The sequence below is a fragment of the Pelophylax lessonae genome (assembly GCF_965119305.1).
Source record: "Pelophylax lessonae genome assembly, chromosome: 9".
NCBI classification, from domain to species: domain Eukaryota; kingdom Metazoa; phylum Chordata; class Amphibia; order Anura; family Ranidae; genus Pelophylax; species Pelophylax lessonae.
Window position 1 is genome coordinate 183,700,725 of NC_138776.1, and position 27,866 is coordinate 183,728,590.

At 41.8% G+C, this 27,866-nt stretch overlaps 1 protein-coding gene across 2 annotated transcripts in view; it reads left to right on the forward strand.

Annotated features, from left to right (window-relative positions):
* Positions 1-27,866, forward strand: part of POLR3A (RNA polymerase III subunit A) — a 138,507-nt gene that overhangs the window by 39,346 nt on the left and 71,295 nt on the right. For both annotated transcript variants that reach the window (XM_082266796.1, XM_082266797.1), the window contains exons 11-18: positions 1,271-1,411; positions 2,332-2,401; positions 4,478-4,605; positions 4,703-4,841; positions 19,073-19,237; positions 24,590-24,762; positions 26,065-26,176; positions 27,605-27,723. In XM_082266796.1, the coding sequence (XP_082122922.1) occupies positions 1,271-1,411; positions 2,332-2,401; positions 4,478-4,605; positions 4,703-4,841; positions 19,073-19,237; positions 24,590-24,762; positions 26,065-26,176; positions 27,605-27,723 (1,047 nt within the window). The remainder of the gene's footprint in view (positions 1-1,270; positions 1,412-2,331; positions 2,402-4,477; positions 4,606-4,702; positions 4,842-19,072; positions 19,238-24,589; positions 24,763-26,064; positions 26,177-27,604; positions 27,724-27,866) is intronic.

Sequence of the window (27,866 nt, forward strand, 5' to 3'; positions counted from 1 at the left end):
TCTGTTCTACAGAAGTCTTCTGACCAGCTTCTGTCGAATTGGCATGCTGGAAAACCAGCGTCCAACCAGCATTCGATCAGCACTCGCAGCCAATGGCTTTGGCAGTAGGGAGGTGAGAACACAAAGGCACAGTGGGGGGGAGATCGCTGAACTAACATTGCATGTGTTACAACAGCGATCTGTTTTTTTTTTTTTTTTTCTGTTCAGCCTGCTGGGTTGAACGAGAAAACGTCTTCGAGTGTATATACCCAGCCTTAGTCTCCAGCTTTGCCTACAGTGCCACCTGTAGATGAATCTGAGGCTTCCCGTCTCTGTTCTTCTCCGTTGTCACCCTGTCACATGTTCTCCAAGGGGGAAGTTACAAGCAGCTGTACTGACATTGAACAGACCTGTTCAAAAGGTATCATACCCTAAAGCTCCCAAGTGGAAACGGGGCATGTCAAATTGACAATTTCCCAAACCTTTAAACCCATTCACCAAGGCAATAGCTAAGGTGCAGTCCCTTGACTTCTAACCATAGTCAAAAAAAAGGGGGATGGAGAAAAAATCTCTTAGAAGTCCAAACGGAACCTGCCAGTAGACTGTCCATGATTATCCCTATTCTGAGTTGCCACCTTCCTGGGTTTTTGCCCCAGTACACTCTGGTATACTGGAATCCTTATAGGAATCTGGATGTATGTGTTGACCAACTGTTATGTGTAAGGGTAATGCATGCACAGCTGTTTAATCCCCTCCAGTGTTTTTGTTTTTAATAGACAACGTCTTTTTACATGGTGATGGTCAGTCTGTTTTCTGGAATTGGTGTTCTAAAAATTTTCAATAAAGTGTACCTTGATTTATATACCCGGGTGTCCCGTGTTGACTTCTAGGAGATTTTTTTTCTCCATCCCCCTTTTTTTTGACTATTGAACAGAGCTTCCCTGCTGTTGTCCTCTAGCAAATTCACCATAAGGAATACCATAGAGCTGTTACTGGGGTTACGTGTATGTAGACTGAAAGTGGCAGAAAAAATGCTGCAGGAGATTAGCAGAAATAAAATGTAACTGAGGATCTAAAAAGTTGAAAAATCGCAGGTGTCCATGACACTTGGTGCTTCATGTTTTTATTTGTATGAATTTGATTCCTGTATGTGAAAAGTATAACCATCATACCTGTTTTCTAACCTTGATGCCAATACAGACATTTTTGGTGTACTAAATTGAGTAAGTTGTTTTTAGAATAAGTATTATTTTAAATGCATGTGTATTTGTTTCACATTTTCTCCACACAGGCCAGGGTGAAACCGCATAGAACTTTCCGTTTTAATGAATGTGTCTGCACACCCTACAATGCTGATTTTGATGGTGATGAAATGAATCTACATCTTCCTCAGACTGAAGAAGCCAAGGCAGAGGCATATGTGTTGATGGGGGTAAGTGCTTTTCTGCAGAATAATATCAGTGTAAACTGCTGACATTTCCTACAAAGATAAGTTGATCATTTTCTTTCTGTTTTCAAAAAATGGGGTACTTGTCCACTAGAAGTGGCTAAGGCTTTATAAAAGGGCCAGTTGGAGGGTCTTTTTAAATTTCTTAAATCTTTCTGCAAAAATACTTTTTAACTGGAGTTTTTTCTTTTTTGTTGAACTATTGCAAAAATTTGCATCGAAAGGTAGCATTATGACCATATACCAGCTTATTTGTTTTCTGGTCTGCTGTTTGGGAAACTAAATTCCATTAACTTTACATCCCAATACTTTCAAGGTATGTATGGAGCAAAAACAGTAGTCCAGGAGATAGGCAAGGTGGAGCTTTTGGGACTGACTTATCCCTACATCTTTGTCTTGTATATTCTCAGCAATGAGATCTCCCTGCCTGACTCTATTTTTGTCCACTTGGAAGTTTGTGTTCCCACTTGTTAGTTGAAATCAAAAAGTTACTTTAGTTTACATAATAAGGTCTTGTCAAATTGTGACCGTATACACAATCTGGTCTTTATCCTTTGACCCCTCTGTTTCCTGCTTGGGTCTTTAGCAGAATATGTTCAGATAAAAATTTGGAGGATACCATTGCGAACTTTACTGCCAAGTGAATCACTGACCTGGAACATGCATATGCAGGTTTGGAGTTCTAACTTCTCAGATTTAATTTACTGTGTTTTACAGGATATTGGCTCACTAGGTAAGGAAAAAAGGATCCGAATAATAGACTTATTATTACTGATGACCTACATCATTTTAAAACCATATTCTCAATCTCTGCTCTCAACTTTCTGTCCAGACAGGTTCATTGTAAAAATGTTTTTTGAACAAAAATGCTTACAGTTCGCCCCCCCCCCCCTTTTTTTTTGCAGACTAAAGCCAATCTTGTGACACCACGTAATGGGGAGCCACTGATTGCAGCCATTCAGGACTTTCTTACAGGTACATGTAGTAAAAGAGCCTTAAAGACCATAAAAGCAGACTAGTGGTTGCAGTTTTCAGGTTTACCTCAAGCCTAAGTGAGAACCTGAGAATATTATATTTTGAATTTCAGCAGAGTTTTCTATGCATTTAGGGGTTCCTGGGACATCAAAGAGGAGATTCCCACCACCAACACAACCTTAAAGGCTAAGCCATGTATCTAATTTCCCTGGCCTAGCTGAACCCATGGTGGGTGACACAGCTTTGGTGTTACATGCCCCTAATGAATAATCTATAATAAGTGTTGTATACAGAAGCTCTCAAACTGTTTGGAATACTGTTGCATCTCTTATGTGTTATCTACAATTTTAAATATACACTATACTGTACAATGGGTGGACAAAAAATTTGGAAGCACCGTTATGACTATTATTTAGCATTCGTGTATCTTTATTTTCTGTAAAATAGGCTTTGAAACCGGAAGCAACTAGCAGAGTTCCTTGGGCTGGAATTGCACATTTGTGATTTTCATTTAGCACAACTTAACATGCACTAAGCTCTTAAGTTGATGTGTGTTGAACAATTTTTTTTTTTTTTTAAGTGTTAAAAAAGAAATTAAATTAAAAAAAAGAGTTCAACTCACCTAGGTGGATGCAGCAGTAATCCTTTGCTGCATTTGTCCCCCGCTGCCTCTGCCCTGAGAACTGAGCGATCAAACATTGCTGATCGTTCAGTTCTCCCCCTCCACTCTGAGCAGAGAGTCATGACTATCAGTCACTGGCTCTCTGCACTGCCCCTCCAGCGCTCACTGGAGAGCTGGGCTGTGGAGGGGGTGGGAACAGCTGGCTCAGTCCTTCAGTGGCTTGCCAAGAGGCTGAGCTAGCTGCCGATCCGGGCATCTGGGTGGATCCCGACTTTAATGTGTGTTTTGTTTTTGTGCACCGCAGAAATCTAAGCACATTGTTTCTCTTTCCCCAATGTATGCTCCACTGCACTGTGCCGCATTTTAATTAATTCAAGTTAGTTTTACTTTAGTTCTATTCAGCAACATGTTCAGTTTCACCCATTACACACCAGCATAGCACACTGGTAAGAATTGGTTCTATTGGAAACAATGGATTTTATCTTTTCATTGCGCTGGACCAGCATTAAGCAACACAGCTCAACACCCATGGTGTGAATGCGCTTTTCCTAAGTCATTAAAAGCAGTTTGAAAACGTCAGCATGTACTAGCCATGGATAAACTGCATTGGCAAAGAGTGGGGGCCCTTTCACACTTTCCCGATCGCTAAACTGGAATAGTTTAGTCTACAGGCAGCAGACTTTTTGGGCTGCAGTTTTGTGTGGCAAGGGGTGGTGTGATGTATCTTTTTTCCTCATCACAGACCACTTTTTTGATTGTTGTCTGTGTGTGTTAGGTGTTCAAAGTGACAATTTATTTGAATTACCATAGAGCAGCACGGTACCCTTCTTTGTGCATACAGGCCCAACCAAAGGGGTGCAATATTATGCAAACGTTGCATAATATCTGTGGAATGCAAAGAAACCGCATTCTGGTGTGAGCCTGACCTATAGAAAACTATTATTTTTTGTGTCATTGCAGTTACCTGCATTTATTCATGAGGAAAAACGCAGGTAACTGCACACAGTGTGAACAGGCCCTGACTGATAGCAGGTTGGAAGCTCGCAAGCTGAATCAGGAATCAGTGGACACTTTGACACTTTCTTAAATTTCAGAAAATAACAGACTTCAGTATTGCTAAACAAAAATTATGAACTAAACATCGGAAATTTCAGAAAGCTAGAATTTATAATACTTGCCATTTTTTTTAAAATAAAATAAAAAGGTGCGTGATCTGCTATGAAGCAGTTTTAAAGACCAAAATGCAATGGGAAGTATAATTCTACCTCTTATATCATTAAAAGAAATGTAGGTGTTCAGAATCTATCAAATTTTTATATCCTTTTGGGTGGCTCACATTTAGTCCACCCACTCTCTGTATGTATTTTTACATTGATAGGTCACCCTCCTAAATACTTTAATTTCTTTATTACCATAAATTGCCTTCTCTACTCTAAATGTACTTTCCTTTTTAGCTGCCTATCTTCTTACACTAAAAGACACATTTTTTGATCGTGCCAAAGCATGTCAGATCATTGCATCTATTCTGGTGGGAAAAGATGAGAAAATTAAAGTTCGCCTTCCACATCCATCTATTCTGAAGGTATATGTAATCCCACGCTAGTCTTGGGTCTGACAATTATTAGGATTTAACTTATGGCTTTACAAGTTTCACTTATTCTTATCTTCTCTTTCCCCAGCCTGTCGTGTTGTGGACTGGGAAGCAGATCTTTAGCATTATTTTGCAACCAAGTGTGGACAATCCAGTCCGTGCTAACCTGAGGACCAAGGGCAAGCAGTACTGTGGTAAAGGGGAAGATCTGTGCCACAATGATTCTTGTAAGTCTTCAGTGTGTTACAGCTTTATTGTTGGGGTTAACAACACTACTTTGACAGTAGACAGTATGACAGTAGTGTCAAATCCAGTTGCTATGTGATAAGCCTTGTAAAGAACCAAAAACCCCCATGATCTTTCCTGGCAGAGCCACATCCTCCTCCTTCAGTGTTTCTTACCCTTGCCCTCCCAGACACTGCAGCTTACAGTGAGAGGGTTTCGGCATCAGAGAGCAGTGCTGGTATTCCAAAAAAACAATGTGCAAGGGCTAGGTGTAGTCCAGGCTCTGATTGTCATCCCGCTGTAGTGCAAACATCCACAGCCTCCCGCTGTAGTGCAACATCCGCAGCCTATTTAAGTGCAAATTCATGAGCAGTGCAGCATCATTACCACACCATCACAGGAAGCTGTAATAAAGTTTTACTTAACCCAGGAGCCTGCATTCACTATAGCCAGTCTCTCGCAGTACACAGAACATGGAAATGCAAATATTTTAGTAAATCTAAACTGCTAAATACCTTTTCTCATCAGCAGTATATAGCAGTCTTGTAACTTCTATCAGTGTCCAGCCAAGCACTGGTTAAAGCTTGTAGGACGAGTTTTCTGACTATGCTATGAGACTGCAAGACCCCTGACCCTCTGTCTGGATAGTGCTGATTGGCCTTGTACTGATCACATGGACCCTCCCAAGAAAATTATAATAACTCTCTAGCAATACACACCAAACTGCAGAATGTGCAGCCTGACTCTTAAGACTCTGGGTTATCAGGAGTCATTGGAAATAGGGTAGGATAAGAGAAGCCAGAATCAAACGGCCTTTTTACACAATGCGGAGTACTAACCCCTTAGGTTCCACAGGGAGTATAACAAGCATGCTTTACTGCTTTTACTGTTGTGGGTTTAGTAACCCTTCAAGTGTACTTCACTGGCAGGCTGTACTTCACTGGCAGGCTTAACCGGTATATGTGGAACTTTATAAGGAGACTAAAAGAAAACTGTAAGTGTAGATGCACTAAGCATTAATGTGATACTAAACACACTTTATTATATCAAGTTTTTTTTTTTTCTTTTATACCAAAGCAGAAATCTTTAGAGTCGGTTCACACTAAGGCGACACGACTCTGCACGACTTCGGGGGCGACTTGTGCATTACCATGCACCACGACTTCGGAGCGACTTGCAGGGACTTCACATAATGGAAGTCTAAGCAAGTCAGTAGTACAGGACCCTTTTTCTAAGTCAGAGCCACTTGTGTCGCTCCTATTAGAACGGGTCCTGTAGCTGTCAATGGACCGCGAGGGAGCGCGACTTGTCAGGCTGACAAGTCGCCTGACAAGTCACGGCAATGTGAACCGGCTCTGAAAAACACAAATCGATTAATATAAATACAGGCTAAATATGGAATTAAATTAATATTCACTATACATGTGTTCACAATAGTTAGATTTGTGTATGGACATAGACAATAATCTCACATAAAATAAGATTGTATGCAAAACTCGCTATTGTATATTTCTACGTATATGAATAAAACAAAAGGATTAATTGTATGTAATGGATATAATTGCATGTATATTTATAACGATCAGACAATAGTCTGCGTTTTACAAAGCCCAGCAGTTACTCCCTGCAGAAGTAGTAAGTGTTAAAACTTGTATGCTACTATAGCGCAAAACAAGAAATTATTAAAATTGGAAAAACAAAAATAAATCTATAGAAAAATCTAAATGGTTCTAATATCTGGGGAGAGCAATCGAAGTATCACAAAAATACAATAGGCATATCAAAATAAGCAATGAATCATGAAAAGATCAATGTGTTATAATTACCGTTTCAAAATGACGGCTGGCTTACAATGGTCGTTACCAGAGTCCCCTAAAATGGTTTCCTTTCCCAAAATGGCATTTTACTAGGTTTTAGATGATGAGGCGTGACGATGAATGGGTGTGTTCTGGATGAAGTTCCAAAGTGTGACGGATGAAGAATTCTGTGTGAATTGAAGTGTGTCTGTCCTAATGGCTTCCTATCCTTGTCTCCTATATACTGTTTTGAACAATAAGCTGATAAAATTTTTAAGAAGCCTAGCCCAGAAGGTGGAACTTCTTTTCATTGGTTCATGTGGTTAAATATGAATAATAAAAAAACAAAAAAAAACTGAATGCAATGATTTGCAAATCTTATAAAGCCATATTTTATTCACAGTAGAAAATAGAAAACGTATTCAATGTTTAAAACCGAGAAATTGTATAACTTTTAACAACAAAAGGTAATGTTAAAATGTAATGTTAAAATTGATGGCAGTCTGCATATATAATAGCATGGCTTCATATGAGAAGAGTCTGTGCTTAACTGGCCTGCATGCAGCCCAGACCTTTCACCAATTCAAAATGTTTGGTGCATCTTGATCTCGCCCTAGATGTTTAACCCATTCCCATCCAGTGTCATTAGTACTGTGACTGCAAATTTTTTAACACTGATCACTTTTAGTGTCACTGGTTCCCGCAAAGTGTCAGTGTCTAAATGTCCGCTGCAATTTAGCAGTCCCGCTAGAAGTCACTGGTCACCGCCATTACTAGTATGAAAAGAAAAATTCCATAAATATATACCATAGCTTGTAGACACTATAACATTAGCGACAAGATACACTTATTGGGATGGATTTTTTATTTTTTTTTACAAAAAACGTAGCAGAATACACATTGGCCTAAATTTATGAAGACATTTGATTACAATTTTTCTTTATTGCATATGTTTTATAGCAGAAAGTAAAAAAATTATTTTATTTTTTTTTAAAAATTGTCTTTTTTGTTTTATAGCGCAAAAAAATAAAAAGTGCAGTGGTGATCAAATACCACCAAAAGAATTCTCTATTTGTGGGGAAAAAAATGACAAATTTTGTTTGGGTACAGTGTCACATGACCACGCATTTGTCAGTTAAAGTAACGCAGTGCCGTATCGCAAAAAAGGGTCTGGTCATGGAGGGGGTAAATTTTGTAGATGTCAAGTGGGTAAAGTGGAACTTCAGCTAATACTTTAAAGCAGTTAATGCAACTGTTCTTTATCCTTTATTTTGGATAAAGGTTTAACATGAATTGAGAAAAGCTGACCTTTGTAAGCACCCCCCTATCGGTGTTTAAATCGTTTGCTTTAACCCTTTCATCTGTGAATTTTGCTGGACAGCTTAGTCCGTTAAAGGATCTTGAAAAATAGCAGACTAAAAAAAAAATGCAGTCATCACATCTAATAATTGGTAGGCTGCATTATATTTCAATTTTGGTTTTTGGGTTTAATACTGCTTTAACAAACAGGGAAAATTCAAAGGGAGTCTACAATGGCAACCTTTTAATGATTTCCCTTTGAAGTGATATTAAACCCTCGTGTTAAGCCCTGCTTGAATAACTCCGTGTTTCACAAATCTTTTTTTCAGTCAAGGCACTCATTGTATATTTGCATAATCTTGGGGCACACCAGGTCTGAGGGCTCATTCACCTCAGTGTTGTGTTTTTTAACCAGTTTTGCACTGCCCATACTGCAGCAGGGCGGCTCGGCTGCGCAAAATCACGTACATGTATTTTTATAACTTTTTTGAAATGCCCTTTTCTAGATATTTTTGTTGTTTGGTCTCTTGCTGTTAAAATAAACCTACCATTAAAATTAGTCTGATCCTTTCCTTGTCAGTGGGCAAACCCACAAAATCAGCAGGGGATTAAATACTTCACTGTATACAGGAGACAACATAGAACTCTCACTTCAAGACTGCGCAGGCTTTTCTTTCCACCCCCACCCACAATTCCTGTTGGGACAGAAGCAGTTTGGGAAAGAGATAGTGGATGGGTAATTAAGTCCTCTACATTCCGATCTCAGTGTGTTCTGTCTTAACTGCTGTGTACAAACATGAAGGGTAAAGCACAGCCCGCTCCTCCTCCTTGCTCTTTTTTCCCCCTCTTTGCTCCTATGTGTACTCCTGTTGACAACTCGGAAAGCTGAGCGGGTGTTCAATGTGTCCCTAACAACTGATGGTGTCATTGGATGGTAGGACACGGGCGGGCAGTCGGTAGAGCTTTGTGGGTTGCAGAGAGGGGGGGAGGGAGCCAGAAGGAGGTGCGTGCTGTGCGCTCTTCTCCCTGTATGTCAAGAGGGAACAGAGATCCGAATGCACAGGGTGCCACGGCAGACCGGTTGAGAAATGCTGGAATAACGTACAAAGTATGTAGCTTCTTTATATTTTAATCCTTGCCAGTTTAGGCTGGTGCCATGACTATTGCCCCAGGCTTCCTGTTTCAAGATAGATCCTTACTTTTCCAGCATCCTATGGAGCCACCCTTGCATGCAGGGAGAAGAGTCGTGTCTGCTTACACCATATCAATAAAAACGCACAGCCTTTAGCGCATAATGACCAGACACTCCCCTTTTCCTCCCTTCTCCAAGCTCAAAGACTTGTTTGGAAACTGTACTGTCCACTGTTAACCCTTTTCTGTGAGTAATGGAAATTCAGGAAAACAGAGAGCAGGAGCCAGCAGCATTGATAGTTGTAAGCTGCAAGTGTTGGAGTAAGAATTTTAACAAATAGTTTACTTGTGGAGTGTTTGTTCTATTGTGCTTAACCACTTAAGCTCCAGAAGGTTTTACCCCCCAATGACCAGGCCGTTTTTTGCGATTTGGCACTGCATTATTTTAACAAAAAAATTGTGCGGCAGTGCGATGCTGTACCCAAATACAATTGGCGGTTTTTAGATTTTGCGCTATAACAAAAAGCGAGCGACAATTTTGAAAAAAACGCCATATTTTTTACTTTCTGCTATAAAACAATCCCAATAAAAAAAAATGTAAAAATTTTATTTTTTATCAGTTTAGGCCAATTTGTATTCTGCTACTTATTTTTGGTAAAAAAAAATCCCAAAAAGCATATTTTCTCTAGCGCTCATTGACAGACGTAGTCCTCTGTGATACACCACCTTCGGGTTATGTTGCCTCCACAGGAGCAGGACTAGACAGGAAATTAAAAAGCTCTGGCCACACCCTAGGGGCAGTCCCCGAGGGTATATCCTCTCTCTCTCTGCCTCAGCAAATCAGTTATTTTCTGTCTAGTTAGGAGTAAGGACCTAGATACCTTGCTGGGATCTTAGGTCCTGGCAAGATTTTTTTCTTAAAGGATTTTTTAGACAGCTTTTTTTCTCCAGTGTTTCTGTGAGATCTTCAAGCAAGAAAGCTGAACTGGGCGACGGGCTGGATGTTGAGATCCGGTGGTCACCCCAGTTCAGCCTACGAGCGCGTGCAGGCCATAGCTCCGCGCTGGGTCGGCCGCGACAAAGTCCCATTAAAGGACTGACCCCGCGAGTTAAACGTCTCGCTGAAACGCCAAAGACCATGAGTCACGGCGTCCATATCGGTCGACAGCCCTCCCGCCCCGGTGGAGAGGGGTACTGTCAGGAGTTGGTGCCCGCCTGGTTCCGGTATGGTGAGTAGTATGTTCCCCCTTTTCCCCTGACGGGTCTTGTGGTGAACGCGGGCCCCTCTCTGTATGGTAAGATAGAGTCCCTCTCTATCCTATAAATGACACAGATCCTCCTACTTTGAGTGTGATTTTATGTGCAAAAAGCCAGGAGGCTTGGTTTGGGAGCTAACAATCTAATTGTATACATGTTAAAAAGATTATAATCTGTGGCATTCTGGGAATCTTACGGTGATAAGAATAAGCTACCTACCAGTCAGAAGCCACGGACATGTAGACTGCCTTCCTAATCAGATCTCCAGCTATTAGCAGGCCTCCCGAATGGCCATGCGGTCCGCCAGGGCCGGTACCGCCAACCACGCCAAATCCCCATGCAGAGAGAGTGTTGTGTGCCCTGCAGCACACCGCTATTCAGTACAGGCCGCCGCCATTTTTTTTGCTGGATCGCACGAGCCGCCATTTTGGCGTAGCCTCTTGTCTCCAGCATGGGGGCGGCCATGTTTGAGGTGATCCAAACACCTCGTGGAGCTAGGGGAGGCGCCGGAAGGCGTGCAGAGGGGCGGAGCCGCCTCCTTTCTTCCTGGGCAGCCAGCCAAAAGACTTCCTGTTTGTCAAGACAGCGCTGTAACCTGTTGCAGTTAGACTCTGAGCATCAAGTGGTGAGCCTGGGGGTCTATCTCTCTCTCTCTCTCGATCGATAGGGATCCCTAGCAGGTAACACTAAGGGGTTTTTTGTGGCGCTGGGGGTCTGAAAAAAAAAAAAAAAAGTTTTTTATTTTTGAATTATATTATCCAGGAAGTGACTGGAATTATCATGGACCCTGCCACACATATTCCCCCACCTGTTTCCCTCGAGGGGGCCACGGGACCCGCCGGTGCACAGAGTGTAGAGGCATTTACAGCAATTTTGGAGTCTATGGTGGCTCGGGTGGAGGCGGCCTGTCAGGGACGGGGGTCAAGGAAGCGACCCCCGCCTACCCCTATACTATCTGACACCTCTGACTCTGATTCAGAGATGGTCACTGCAGTTGCAGGTTCCTCTGCAAAGGCTGTTACCTCAGGTAAAGCTCCCTCAGACAGTGAGGAGGACGCTTCTTCTCCTGCTATAATTCAGGAAGAAGCATTGGTGGACGCACTAGTTGTGGCAGTGCAGGAAACCTTAAAACTTGAGGCTTTACCGGCAGAGGCAACTGAAACAGAGATTCCTTTTGGTACTAATAAGCCCATCAAAACGGTGAAGGTTTTTCCTGTACCCAAATGTTTTGGTAATCAGATTAAAGGAGAATGGGAGCATTCTAAACGTACCTTTACTATTTCCAAGCGTATTGCTAGACGCTATCCGTTTGAGGAATCCATCATTAAGAAATGGACGGTACCGCCAGTGGTGGATCCACCTATTTCCAGGCTGAATAAAGCCACGGTTATCCCAGTGGAGGACACTTCGTCCTTTAAGGATCCGGTGGATCGAAAGATGGAAGCAGAGTCCCGCACCATCTTCTCTCTGATAGGGTCAGCATTTAGACCAGTAATTGTTATTGGTCTAGTTTCCCAGACACTTACGGAATGGGCGAAAATGGTACGCCAAGACCTTAGGGGAAAAGATATTCCCCAGGAGACATCTGATTTGATGGAACAGATTATACAAGGGCTACAGTTTATCTGTGACGCAGCCTTGGACACTACTCCCTTATTAGGGCATGCATCTATGTCAGCGGTGATCCTCAGACGTGTGCTGTGGTTAAAATGCTGGTCAGCTGACCTAGGTTCCAAAAAGACTTTGACAAATCTCCCTTTTCAGGGGAATCGTCTATTTGGGGCCAACCTAGATGAGATCATTAAGGATGCCACTGGGGGCAAGAGCACTTTTTTGCCACAGGCTGCTAAAGCTAAGGGACCTCGCAACAAGCGAGGACCTTTCTTTACCGCCCATAAAGGGCGCCCGGCTGGTACTAGCGGGAAAGGCAAGACTCCTCCAGGAGGGTTCAAGAAGGGCTGGTCGGACAAGCAGAGGACCAACCCAGCCAAACCCGAAGCAAAGGAGTACACAGCCTGAAGGTGCGCCCCCACCCGGTTTCAGGGTGGGGGGACGTTTTCACCGGTATTCAGGACATTAGATCGAGCTTCAACCACTACTACCGGTGCGATTCTTCCCTTCCAACATTTAAGTACTACAGGAAGCGGTAGTTACCGTTCCCTGAATAGATCTTTTTCCTTTACCTTTTCCTAAGATTAGTCCCTATACCTCACAGGAATCGGATCTGGTTGACCAGATAGGCCAAGTAGCCTCTAGTCGGGTGACTTCGGTCCCTGAGGTTCAACCAGAAAAGATCACCCTTCCTGATAACAATCAGGTATCTGATAAATGTGTGGGAACAGAAAACGACCAGACTTTCTCGGATGGTCGGGGCCAGATACCTCTAGGGACGCCTGGTTCAGATTCTATCAGCGCCAGTGGTCCTAGAAATTCTAGGCTGGCCTCCTCAAGCCGGCCTGGCCGACTTGGACATGCTAGTCGCAGACGTTCCGTGGGAACTTCGTCTCAGGGAGTGTCTATGGTCTCAAGGACCAATTTACCATCATGCTTTACAGTCGCTGGGTTTAATGGCCTGGCCATTGAGACCCAAGTACTGAAGGACAGAGGTTTGTCTACTTCAGTCATTCCTACCCTTATTAAAGCAAGGAAAGCGACTTCCAGCAAGGTCTATTATCACACATGGAAGACTTATATTGCGTGGTGCGAATCTTTAGGATTTCCTCCACGTACCTATTCGGTGACTCGAATATTGGCCTTTTTGCAACAAGGGGTTGAGCAGAAGCTAGCCTTGAGCACCATCAAGGGTCAAGTTTCAGCATTAGCAATCTTCTTTCAGAAACCTTTAGCTACCAAGTCCTTGGTGCCGAATTTCATCCAGGGGGTGCGGCACCTGGCTCCTCCAGTCCGCGCGCCCTTACCGCCCTGGGATCTTAATTTGGTTTTGTCGGTTCTACAGAAACCTCCCTTTGAAAACATCAGGGAGATTCCCTTGCTTACTTTATCCCAGAAGGTGGCCTTCTTGGTGGCTATTACTTCTGCTCGCAGGGTGTCAGAACTGGCTGCATTATCATGCCAGTCCCCATACCTAGTGATTCATAGGGATAAGGTAGTACTTCATCCTAAGCCATCTTTTCTTCCTAAGGTGGTTTCAGATTTTCATCTGAATGAAGATATTGTACTACCTTCCTTGTGTCCTCAGCCCAAGCATCATCGGGAACATGCGTTGCATTCCTTAGATGTGGTTCGGGCAATCAGGGTATACCTGAAAGCTACGGAATCATTCCGTAAGACGGATTCACTTTTTGTGATCACGGATGGCCCCAGAAAGGGTTTGCCTGCATCTGCCGCGACCATTGCCAAATGGATTAGACAAACGGTGGTACAGGCTTATTCTATTAAGGGTCAGAGTCCTCCGTTCCCTGTTAGGGCGCACTCCACTCGAGCGCTCAGTACTTCCTGGGCCTTTCGCCATCAGGCGTCAGTGGTCCAGGTATGTAAGGCGGCCACCTGGTCGTCGGTACATACCTTTACAAAATTCTATAAAATTGATGTGACGGCATCAGCGGATGCCTCATTTGGCCGCAAGGTTTTGCAGGCCGCAATTTGAGGAGACCGGTGGTCTACCTCGAGGGTTTTTTCTGTTTGAAAAAAAAAAAAAATTTTCTCTTTTTTGTTGAGTCTCATCATTAAGGATGAGCATTGTCAACTTCTAGTTGGCACCGGTTGGGCCTTCTAGATTGGGATTTGATTTCCATTTTCCCACCCCTCATTTGTGATACTGCTCTGGGACGTCCCGAAGGTGGTGTATCACCGAGGACTACGTCTGTCAATGAGCGCTAGAGAAAAATGGATTTTTGTAAAATCTTACCGTAAAATCCTTTTCTCTTAGCTCATTGACAGACGTAGTCCCCGCCCCTCTGTTTTTGAGTTGGGTTGGGTTAAAATCTCTAAAGACTGCTTTTTCACATAACTGATTTGCTGAGGCAGAGAGAGAGAGGATATACCCTCGGGGACTGCCCCTAGGGTGTGGCCAGAGCTTTTTAATTTCCTGTCTAGTCCTGCTCCTGTGGAGGCAACATAACCCGAAGGTGGTGTATCACCGAGGACTACGTCTGTCAATGAGCTAAGAGAAAAGGATTTTACGGTAAGATTTTACAAAAATCCATTTTTAATTGGTTTGCGCAAAAGTTAGGGCGTTTACAAACTACGGGATAGATTGTTGGACTTTTTATTTCTTTTTTTGTTTTCATCAGTAATGGCGGAGATCAGCGTCTTTTAGCAGGACTGCGACATTGCGGCGGATGGATCGGACCCCTAACTGACATTTTTTACACTTTTTGGGGACCAGTGACATTAATCATTATGCACTGTTACTGTATAAATTACAAAATTACACTGGCAGGGAAGGGGTTAACACTGAGGGTGATCAAAGGGGTTAATGTATGCCTAAGTATGCTTGCTCACTGGCAGGGGGGGGGGGGGGGGTTCTGTGACAGGCACAGAGAGATCGTGGTTTCAGCTTAGCTGAAACTTCGGATCTCTCCCTGCCTGTCTGACAGACTCGGCTGCTTTGTTTACATAAGCAGGTGGGTCTTCTGTCAGTTTCCCTGCCGCTGCTCCTCCCGCGGCCCACCTCCTGCTGTGTCTAAACACAGCGGGAGCGTGGCTCTGGCGGCGCACACGCGCCGTCGAGACCTTGTGCAAAAAAATCATGTAGTACTACGTGGTTTTGCGCAGCTGAGCCGCCCTGCTGCACTAATACTACGGTGGGCGGTTGACAAGAGGTTAATATTTTAAAGCAGTAATAAACCCCAAAACAAAGATGTAATATATTTCAGCTTACTAGCCCTTAGATGTTGTGACTGCATTCGTTTTATTTTCTTAGGCTTTTTTTAATTTTTCTCCTGGTGATCCTGACAGTACCGCACTTCCTGTTTAAGAGTGTCTGAATTCTGAAAGAAGTAGTAAAGCAGCATTGTCAGTCTGGGGGGGTGGGGTGATTTAGTCTAGCAGATTTAGATGGACTTGACTAAAAATTGACGCTGAGCTCCAGCGAACACTTTACAAGCAGTGTTTTTTTTTAACCACTTGCCGACTATATATATATATATATATATATATATATATATATATATATATATATATATATATATATATATATATATATATATATATATATATATATATATATATATATATATATTATACACAGTGGGTACGGAAAGTATTCAGACCCCCTTAAATTTTTCACTCTGTTATATTGCAGCCATTTGCTAAAATCATTTAAGTTCATTCTTCTTCCTCATGAATGTACACATAGCACCCCATATTGACGGAAAAACACAGAATTGTTGACATTGTTGCAGATTTATTAAAAAAGAAAAACTGAAATATCACATGGTCCTAAGTATTCAGACCCTTTGCTCAGTATTTAGTAGAAGCCCCCTTTTGATCTAATACAGCCAGGAGTCTTTTTGGGAAAGATGCAACAAGTCTTTCACACCTGGATTTGGGGATCCTCTGCCATTCCTCCTTGCAGATCCTCTCCAGTTCTGTCAGGTTGGATGGTAAACGTTGGTGGACAGCCATTTTTAGATCTCTCCAGAGATGCTCAATTGGGTTTAAGTCAGGGCTCTGGCTGGGCCATTCAAGAACAGTCACGGAGTTGTTGTGAAGCCACTCCTTCGTTATTTTAGCTGTGTGCTTAGGGTCATTGTCTTGTTGGAAGGTAAACCTTCGGCCCAGTCTGAGGTCCAGAGCACTCTGGGGAAGGTTTTTGTCCAGGATATCCCTGTACTTGGCCGCATTCATCTTTCCCTCGATTGCAACCAGTCGTCCTGTCCCTGCAGCTGAAAAACACCCCCACAGCATGATGCTGCCACCACCATGCTTCACTGTTGGGACTGTATTGGACAGGTGATGAGCAGTGCCTGGTTTTCTCCACACATACCGCTTAGAATTAAGGCCAAAAAGTTCTATTTTGGTCTCATCAGACCAGAGAATCTTATTTCTCACCATCTTGGAGTCCTTCAGGTGTTTTTTTTAGCAAACTCCATGCGGGCTTTCATGTGTCTTACACTGAGGAGAGGCTTCTGTCGGGCCACTCTGCCATAAAGCCCCGAATGGTGGAGGGCTGCAGTGATGGTTGACTTTCTACAGCTTTCTCCCATCTCCTGACTGCATCTCTGGAGCTCAGCCACAGTGATCTTTGGGTTCTTCTTTACCTCTCTCACCAAGGCTCTTCTCCCCCGATAGCTCAGTTTGGCCGGACGGCCAGCTCTAGGAAGGGTTCTGGTCGTCCCAAACGTCTTCCATTTGAGGATTATGGAGGCCACTGTGCTCTTAGGAACCTTAAGTGCAGCAGAAATCTTTTTGTAACCTTGGCTAGATCTGTGCCTTGCCACAATTCTGTCTCTGAGCTCTTCAGGCAGTTCCTTTGACCTCATGATTCTCATTTGCTCTGACATGCATTGTGATCTGGAAGGTCTTATATAGACAGGTATGTGGCTTTCCTAATCAAGTCCAATCAGTATAATCAAACACAGCTGGACTCAAATGAAGGTGTAGAACCATCTCAAGGATGATCAGAAGAAATGGAAAGCACCTGAGTTAAATATATGAGTGTCACAGCAAAGGGTCTGAATACTTAGTACCATGTGATATTTCAGTTTTTCTTTTTTAATAAATCTGCAACAATGTCAACAATTCTGTGTTTTTCTGTCAGTATGGGGTGCTATGTGTACATTCATGAGGAAGAAGAATGAACCTAAATGATTTTAGCAAATGGCTGCAATATAACAAAGAGTGAAAAATTTAAGGGGGTCTGAATACTTTCCGTACCCACTGTGTATGTATGTATATGTGTATGTGTATGTGTGTATATATATATATATATATATATATATATATATATATATATATATATATATATATATATATATATATTAGTAATGTGTATGTATGTATGTATGTCGGCAAAGTCTCGATCCCTCTCCGCTGAGAGAAAAGGACGGACGGCTGATGTAAACACAGCTGTCCGTCCTTCTGCCTGCAATGATCATAGAGACCATGCGATCCTGCTATATAGGATCGCATGTCTCTATGGTCATTTCAAAAGCCCAACCCCCCACAGTTAGAATAGCTCCCCTAGGCTTACATTTAACCCCTTGATCACCAACAGGGTTAACCGCTTCCCTGCCAGTGTCATTATTACAGTAACAGTGTATATTTTTAGCACTGATTACTGTAGTAATGTCGCTGGTCCCCCCAAAAATGTCAGTTAGGGGTCCGATCTGTCCGCTGCAATGTCGCAGTCCCGCAAAAAATCGCAGATCACCGCCATTACTAGTAAATAAATAAATAAAAATGACATAAATCTTTCCCGTAGTTAGTAAACGCGATAACTTTTGCGCAAATCAATCAAAATACGCTTATTGCGATTTATTTTTTTTACCGAATATATGTAGCAGAAAACAAATTGGCCTAAAATGTTAAAATTTTGATTTTTAAATTTTTTTTTTTTGGGAATGTTATATAGCAGAATGTGAAAAATATTGTTTTTTTTTTCAAAATTGTCACTCTTATTTTTGTTTATAGCACAAAAAATAAAAATCGCACAGGTGATCAAATATCACCAAAATGCTCTTTTTGTGGGGAAAAAGATGTCAATTTTATTTGGGTACTGCATCACACGACCACGCAATTGTCCGTTAAAGTAACGCAGTGCCGAATCGCAAAATAGGGCCTGGTCTTAAGTAGGAAAATCCTCCGGTCTGAAAGTGGTTAACCTGCATGCGTAGCTCAGCTTACAGTGCTGGGCTGGTCTTTGTGTGTGCTGGGGGGGGGGGGGGCTGTCATCCCACACTGTCCAATGTAGATGTCTGAAAACCAGCACTCAGAAAAAGATGCTGGCAAGGAATCGTTGAAAAGGTAAGTTTAACCCCTTTAGTTCTGCTTAAAAGCGGACCATTGAAAGCACACCTGTCATTGTTAAATGGCTCGTCTCAACCTGTTGAAAATAACACTTGGGCCCCTTTCACGCAGACGAACCGTTCAGATCCGCCTGTCCGTTTTTTTTGGTGGATCTGAGCAGTCCCCCCCCTCCATGCATTCCTATGGGGCATCGTATGTCAGCGGAGACATGTCCGCTGACATCCAATCCGTCGAATCTGGACGGATGGAAACCCTATTTTCCATCCGTCCAGTGGATCAGATGGGATCGGATGAGAACGTTCCCATCCGATTTCCCCCATAGAGATGCATAGGGAACTGACAGCTGTGTCTCCGCACACATGGCAGAGACACAGCTGTCATCCTCCTGCTCAGCGGAGGAACGACGGATCGATCCCCAGCTGAGAAAGTGTGTGAAAGGAGCCTTACTGGCCAGATCACCAGGTGAAAATAAAGGAGAGAAAAAAAAAAGCAACCCCCACATCTGAGAACTGGTGAGCTGCAGTTTAAAGCACTTTTTTGTTTTTAGTTTTAATACAGTTTTAGGTTAAAAGTGCTGAAGGTTTTAATACTGCTTATTTATCCATTTAACCTCTGTCTGTTCCCTCTCTTCTCTTTAGTGCCCTAGTTCTAATTTCAGCACTTATGTTCTCCTGTAGCTCTAGTGTTCCTTAGTCTTTTTCCAGAAGTTTTATTCCTGCCTCTAAACAAATCTTGTGAAATATTTTAACCTGTCTAAAGAGGATGATATAAAGTTATTTGTGTTCATTATTATTATAGTTTTTTTTTCTTTTTTACAGATGTTACAATTCAAAACAGCGAGCTAATGTGTGGAACTATGGACAAAGGAACTCTAGGTTCTGGCTCAAAGAATAATATTTTCTACATCCTTCTGCGAGACTGGGGACAGCTTGAGGCTGCCAATGCTATGTCGCGTCTTGCAAGATTGGCACCCAGTTACCTCTGTGAGTGATGCATACCTGTAGTTTTTTGACTAAAATGTAGGTTATTGTTTTTAGTGAGTTTCAGAAAATAAAATTTTTCTGTTAGAGGCGTGACATATAGTTCTTAGGCCTCTTTCACACGGCCGCTCCGTTTTTTTTCTCCGCTCCGGCACTCGTGTCATCCGCTCCGTATGTCCACATATCATCTCATCCGTTTGCGGATGATAAACGGACATAATGTAAGTCTATGGGTATTGCGGATATCAGTGGATGACACCGCTGACATCCGATTTTGCATCCGTTCCGTTTTTTAAACGGAAGAAAAATAGGGTTCTGTTCCGTTCCAAAAAACGGAACAGAACTGAAAGGACGCAAGTCGGATGTCAGCAGATGGTCATCCGCTGACATCCGCAATCCCATTGACATGCATTATGTCCGTATATCACTCGCAAACGGATGGGGTGATATACGGACATACGGAGCGGCCGTGTGAAAGAGGTCTTAGTGTTATGGTACTGTGTATGGTTTGCAAATTCCTTTTAAACAGAACTGCTGTTTGTATGCAAACCAGTTCTGTCTTGGCAGACATCATTGCAGATCTTTCTGTTTAAAAAAAAAAAAAAAAAAAAATCATTTTTGAACTTTGTAATCTTCATGTTGACTTTTAGGATTATTCGAATTGCCCCTCAGTTACAAATTAAAAAGTGAAGATTTGCTATAATAATTGTGCCTAAGCAGTACCTTGAAAAATACTTATTTCTTGAATAAAAGTAGTGCAATTCCTGGTATGTCAGATGCTTAGGCACTCATTTTCTATAGCCTCATAACTTTATATATCTGTAGTGTGACATCTAAGGCCTTTCTGACTGCTAGTCTGGGGAGATTTGGAGTGAGTTTAGTGAAGTAACTGCTGTGTTGCTCAGTCTTTTCTTTGCTGGAGATTCTGATATGAGAAAACAAAGCCTTGCCTCTGCCAGGATGTCTGCAGAACAAGAGGAATGGTCAGCTGCACTGGTACTAGTCCTTTGCCATCGGTTTGCCGTTTTTTTAGGCAAACCAGTTCTGTCTTGACAAACATCATTTCAGATCTTTCTTTTTAGGTTTTCAGTCCCTTACCTCTGGTTCCTACTTCAGCTGCCGTACCTTCTACCCTCTTGTGCCACAGCACACGATAACAGACCTTCCCCTCTCCCCTTGGGGCTTTCTGAACCAAGAGCTTCTTACTTTAGCTCCTGTGTCAGCTTGGCCTTAGGAGCACTGTCCAACCATGGCCAAACACCCCCTCTCCTCCTGAGCAATCACTTAACTTATGGGAATGATTAGGTGGTGCTTTGTCTGATTAATCAATGGTACCAATCATACAGCCAATATGAATTTTTTTTTCCTCTGTATCCAGGAGGTTCCACTTTGGAGAATAATTAGCTCCTGGGCCACATTCTGGTCTTGCACATGGTTCTTTCTACATTGCAAGATCCCTCTCTGATCAGGCCTTCAGATTTGGACTTGAGCTGGACAACATCTGGGTACTAGTTTTTTCATCACCAAGGAGGATCTGGAGTACTTGTTGTGAAATAGGGATGTAACGATATCGAAGATATCGCGATATCGTATCGTCGTGGTCGTCTCGATATCGTCGTGGTCGTGTCTCGATATCGTCGTGGTTGGGTTACAATATTTAAAGGACAGGTGTCCGTCAAAAAGCAAGAGGAATAAACACAGTCCTGTGGAACAAATCATTGTTAACTACATAGACCAGAGTTTAAGGATTTTTTTTTACTGTTTTTTTTTTTTTTTTTTTTCTTGCAATGTAGATATTTTGATCTTTCTAATGAAAAACGTGAACATAAGCTAAATGATAGGTCAGTGTTTTTTTTTAAAGGCTTTTTGACTGACTATTTTATTTAAGTTTAATTTATGTTCCTAAATACCAGTTTTAAAAGGCTGCCTTTATTTGCCTTGCACATTTAAACCTGACTTAATTTGATCTTTGTTTGCACTAAGTCCCCGTTCACACTAAGGCGACCTGTGAGGCGACCTGGTCGCCTCACAGGTCGTCGTAGGTCGCCTTCCATAGGGAAGCTGCGGACCCGTTCTAATAGGAGCGACACAAGTCGCTCCGACTTAGAAAAAGGGTCCGGAGCTTCGTGGGGGCGACCCGGAGGCGACCGCCATAGACTTCAATGTTATGAAGTCCGTGGCGGCCGCTCCGAGGTCGCGGCGCGCTGCTCGCACCGCGACCTCGGAGGTCGCCCCCCCAAGTCGGATCGCCCCTGTGTAAATGGGGCCTTAAAGGGAATTGCCTATTGTTTGTTTACAATTGTTCTAGCTGCTTCTTAACTTGAACATTGCACAGAAGAATCAGTTATGCAACCAAATATTACTATACAGAATATTGATGTTCCTGACTACAACTTGCACTTTAAAAGCACTATGTGATCAGTGTTTTATGTTGTCATTGATCCATAAATACAACAATAAATTGCCTGTTGACTGGCAAAAGTAGAATAAATGTCGGTATTTTTTCGCTATTATCATCACAAACACTATCATGAGCTATTTAACAATACCATGAGCTTTTCCACAATATCACAATAAATATCGTACCGTGAGGTCAATATCGAAATTGTATCGTACCGTGAGATTTTGATATCGTTACATCCCTATTGTGGAAGTTGAGGTAGTTTTTGGTTCCTGCTGCTAATTACCTAATCCACACTGATACCTTCAAGAGGGATTGTTTGAAGGTCATTTTGTTGGCAACTGGTACCTTCCAAGCTTGGAGGAAAGGTTCAAGCACCGAGGTGTGTTTCCAATTCTGTGTTGCAGGACAGAAGCATCTCTGGAAGATACTATGACACCCTGGGCTGTCTGCAGACAAAACAAACTAGTTTCCTGCTACAGGTGCATCCTCTGACAGGGAATGAAGAAGGCTCTTATGTTCTTCCCTGTTTTGGATTTATTTAAGCAAATATCTTTCAGTGCCCTGATAGGACTGTTATACCTTGTTTCATGATTTCTGATGCTTTTTTGTATCCAGGGAGTCAGAAGCATCCTTATCACTTTTTATATTTTCAAGTCAAGCATAGGCAGAATTTTCTCAGCAAGTTCTCATTTTAGGTTTCACCCCAGGGTGGTTTTTTGGGCTGGTGTGAGTATGTTTAAGCTTTTCCCTCAGCACCAATTAGGGTTGTAGTCCTAACAGGTTTATGGATAGGTTTTCTATCTTCCATCTCTTTCATACCCTTGTTTGGGTAATTCCTATTCACCTTAAAGTATAACTAAAGGCAAAACTTGTTTTCTTTAGTTTTGGATAGAGAGGAAAGGGACTAGAAAACCTGTCAGTTTTTCCAAAAGTGAAAAGAGGGCGCTGGTGCTAGTGTATTTCAGTGATCAGGTGATCACTGTGTGCGTGAAAGGATATATTATAAATAGGGGTACATCAACCTCAAAATGTGCCTGAATGCAGATGCCCACTCTATATCAACCACATAAAAATGACTGCACACAGATAATAAATCTTAATATATAAATAAATATATATACATGTGAAGTGCATCAACAAATTGATTGATATATTGATATTGATAAATATATATATATATAAATATAAAGTGCATAAAAAAAAATTGTATTATAAGTCCGTGTAATTCTACTTATATCTGAATAAATACATTAATATAATTTACACAAATAAAGTGCATGAAGTGCTGCCAAAAAGTGAATAAGTCCGTGCAGAAAATAGCAGTGTTGAATGTGCCTTTTGTGAAGATATTCACCTCGTGCGGTATAATAAATGTATGTGCTCACCAGATGGGAGCAGGTCACTCAGACCTAGCAAGCTCGACAATCCGTATTACTGAATGGGCAATACTCTCCACTCCTCTCCTCCCAGGATAGGTCCTCCAGAGTACTCATATAGTGGGTTTAAATGGGAGACAATAATCCAAATATAGTGTAATATTGCCTTTTTATTAAAAAAAATCATGGGATAAAAATGGGTGCTTGCATATCATAGTGCCATCCTGGCACAGGAAGAATTGCCAGAGTTGTATTGCACAGTCCCAGATAGCAGAGAGGTTCCCCTGGTACTGGGTAGTGTGGCAGCGGTCGGCGTGCGTTCCACCGCTTGAGGAAGTGATGTCACTGGCTAAGGAATTACCGTGCGATACTCATACCAGTTTTTCTACTTTGTAAAGTCTCGTTTAAAAAAAAAAAAAACTTTTTAGATTTACCTGCTCTGTTCAGTTGGTTTTGCACAGAGCAGCCCAGATCCTCCTCTTCTCGGGTCCCTCTTTGCAGCTCCTGGCCCCTCCCTCCTATCGAGTGTCCCCACAGAAAGCAGCTTGCTATTGGGGCACTCGAGCCGAGCTGCAGCTCAGTTTGTCCATCCAGACACGGAGCTGCCGTTCGGCCCCGCTCCCTCTCTCTCCTGATTGGCTGGCTGACTGACTTTGAGGGAGAGTCCCGGACGGCTGCTATACACAGAAGGTTTTTTATCTTAATACAAAGAATGCATTCGGATTAAAAACCTTCTGACTTTGCAACTCTTTTAAGGGTGTATTTTATTAATTTTTACAGGTTACAAACCAGAACACGTATGTCACACAGGTTGTTGCAATAAATATGATATACAGCTAATTTTTCAGGGTGGTTTTAGAACATCCATTTAATACAGAAGTGCAGAACTGCCACAAATCAAGATCATATAAAGTGAAGTCTGAGCAATATACAGTATATGTACATTTACCAAAGTTGCAATAAACTTTCTGGAGCTTTGAGGTGTAGGCTGGATTTTAAAATCTGCCATGAGGCTGTTAGGAAAGAGGTTTAAGAAACGCACAAAATGTCATATGTTTTGTGGATTTTAGTCTTTCTCAGGGGTTTTTTTCCCTGGTCTTGCCTTGGTAAAGTGTTTTGTTCTGACAATTCTAGGGACCAAGTTCTTTGTTGCTTGTCCTTATTGGATGTGGTGAGTAGAGGCTTTGGGGCCTCTTTACTTGATTGGTCTTCCTTTTACAAAGACATTATATTACATTATTTTTAGGTTCTCTCTCTCTGGTGCCCATTTTCTACTAATGAACTTGCTTCACTCCCTTATTACCTTTTACCTTTTTATGTCAGTTTTTTTTTCTTCCTTCCCTGTTGGAAGATTCTGTTCCACCCTGCTGTTGGGATTCAGATTGACCAGCTTCTCCCCTCTTAGTTGATGGTTCGGTGCCACTCACTCCCATGTTGGGTAATTTTTTCTCTGGTTACTGACCATTTGTTTCTTTGCGCTTGAGCATCAGGGTGGTCTACAGATTTTAAAGATTTCAAGAAAAGACTTTAAAGGTGAAAACAAAAATCTAATTTCTTTCTTTCTTCTTGATGCAGCAAATCGAGGCTTCTCTATCGGAATTGGAGATGTTACTCCGGGTCAAGGTCTGTTAAAAGCTAAACAGGATCTTTTAGATGCTGGCTACAAGAAGTGTGATGAATACATTGAGGCTCTAAATACCGGAAAACTCCAGCAGCAGCCTGGCTGCAGTGCAGAGGAAACTCTAGAGGTAAAAGTTTCTTATACTCTTATTTATTTTAGTGTTAATGTCCTATCTCTTTAAAACAGATGTGGTTCTGCAACTCTAAGAATCCCCTCCTATTTTACCCTCTTTTGGTCTATTGTAAAATGGATGGAAATCTAATATACTCCTTAGACTGCTTGTTTAGATAGTAGGAGTCCTTGGAGATTCTGTTTTATCTGCAAACTCTTTATATTCTCTTGCACCTTAATTCTTCTCCCAGCAAATAATTTGTTGCATATCCCAAACTTTGGCCCTAAGATCACCATTTAGTAATGAATTATAATTCTTAATTTTAGTGAACGCTAAATATTCAATTTATTTAAAGTGGCTCTAAACCCAATTTACCATAGCAGTGTAATTTAATAAGTAATTTAACAAGTTAAAGTTGTGTGTTTAACAAGTTCAGTTGTGTGTGTGTGTGTGTGTGTGTATGTATGTGTGTATGTGTGTATGTGTGTATATATGTATATATAATTCTAGGACAATATTCCCCCGGACAACATCCCCCCTGGACAATATCCCCCCTCTAAACCTAACCCTATGTCCCGTGGGATATTATCCGGGGGGATATACACATATATATACATACACCCACACATATACATATACATATACATATATATATATATATATATATATATATATATATATATATATATATATATATATATATATATTATACATACGCTTTTTTTTTTATCTGCATTTTTTGTTATAGTAATACTTGATCAGGCAGTGAAACAGCTATGGGGACAACTGTGGTCTGTCCCTGTGTCCAAGTTTCCCTATTGAGCTGTCTCTTGTGTGTGTACCTCTATTGGAGGCTAGAATCAGCAGTAGAGATGGGCTCAGGTGTGTTTGGAATCCTGGCGACTGGGAAATGTCTCACTGCTTGTGATTAGCGGTGTGCAGTGTCGGCTTCCTGGCGTTATCAGGCAGGTGGGGGACTAGGATCCCAAACAGACCTGAGCCCATCTATAATCAGCAGTACCAAACCTTTTTATATAGACATGAGCTGATCGAACATACAATTACAGATTTCAGCATTGCATTCTGAAGGGGTTTTTCCCTTCTATTACAAAAAAAAAAAAAAAAAAAGAAGTATTATGTTTATTGGGTAGCAGTTTTAGAGGTAGTATGTAACTTCAGTCAGGTAATGCCTAAGGCTTCATGACCAGGTATGTTGGTGTGTGACCAACCGGGTTTAGGAAATGGCATCTTTAACCAGTAATTGCACTTTATTCATTTTGGATTTAAGAATCTGGTTCTATTGCCTTCTTTTCAAAGGCTTTGATATTACGTGAGCTGTCGGTAATCAGAGACCATGCGGGAAGTGCCTGTTTGAGAGAATTGGATAAAAGCAACAGTCCACTTATCATGGCCTTGTGTGGATCAAAAGGTATGTTCATGCTTTAGGTAAGCTTGTGAAAGGCAAGCATGTCCACTTTCATGTGCTTATAGAGCTCAGAACTAGAAAAGCGTATTTTGTATGCTATGGTTATGAGTACATAGAACGTGTAGCAAAAAAGTTGCCTGCGCCAAAGGCTTGTATATCAAAATGTTCTGTCCATGTAGACCTTTATTAAAGTGCAAAACAAGCAACAAGTTAAAGTGCCTAATCCTCCACAGAAAATTACAATGTTTTGAGACACTAAATAGGCTTCTTATCAAGCATGGAGTATCTCATTGCTTGAAAAGGGGCCTTTTTACTGGCTTGAAACATTGCCATTTTCTATAGAGGATTATGTACTTTAACTTGTTGCTGTCTGCTGCTTTTGCACAAAAACATTTCTGCTTCACACAGAATTTATATTAAGGACAACTTCACTTTAATAAAGACTGGGGCCACTGGGAGTATGACGGCTTTAAGGCTGAATAGTGCAGTAAGCTCAGGACGCTGCTAGGATTCTTTGCTTAAAAAAAAAAAAAAAGACTGCGGGGTGTCAAGCAGGGCTACAAAGTGAATATCTCCAGTTTGGGGCTTAAGGCAAATGATCTGTTGTGGGTTTCAATGGGGGGGGGGGGGGAGGAGGTTTAAAGGACAACTTCACTTAAAGTAAAGCTTCCGTTAATATTTTATTGGCAACTGCTAGGTTAAAAAGTGACCTCCATTGCAGTGGTTGGGATTAGACATTACAAACCAGTGGTTTAGGAGTGTCTTGTGTCTGACAGCTTGTTTTCTGTGATGCATTCCACTAATGGATGATTTGGTCTGTACAGGGTCTACTGCCCTTTTGATATGTGTATGATTCTAAAGCTTGTTTTTAAGTGGTTTGCTTTAAGCCCAAGTCCATGTGTTTAGCTGTTCTTGGCCTCCTGGTACATACTGCTAATGTATTGACAATTGTGTAGTAGTTAGTGGTTTTGTGTGAGTGTTTTTTCTCACATTTCTGAAAAACCTGTGATGGCTTACGGCTTCTAGAATTTGTAAAGAAATGTTTGTTGGGTCACTGTGACATAAGCACATTCGCTTGCAAGTTCTGCTAGGGCAGTCAGACATGTTGCATGATATGTTGGTGCAGTGTAAAAATGGGAAATTAAGGTCAAATATGTTCAGCTTTGCAGGGTTCTTACCGTGGGGCTTTATTTACTTGGATTGCTATGTCTGTGCAAGCATTCTGTAGACAACTTTTGATAAATGACGCGGTTTCCCTCATTAAAGGGAAAAAAAAAAAAAACTTTTCAGAAATCTGATACTACAAAGTCTTGTATGCGTGTCCGGAATCAAGATAGATACCTGATTATTCCGTTAACAAAGATCCTAATGATTAACCTATAATTCATGATCATCATTTTTTATTTCCCTCCTTTATATGTTTCTTTGCAGGTTCATTTATAAATATCTCTCAGATGATTGCATGCGTGGGCCAGCAGGCTATCAGTGGCTCACGTGTCCCTGATGGCTTTGAAAACCGATCCCTGCCCCATTTTGAGAAGCACTCAAAGGTTAGTGAAGTGTGACTTTTTTTTTTTTTTTTACTGTACTGAGCTTGTGGGCTTTTTCTTTGTGTTTTTGTTTTAGTTTGCATTTTGTTTTCAGGTGTTTGCCATCCTTGCTTCTTTCACAGGTTATCACCTCTTGAGGTGGT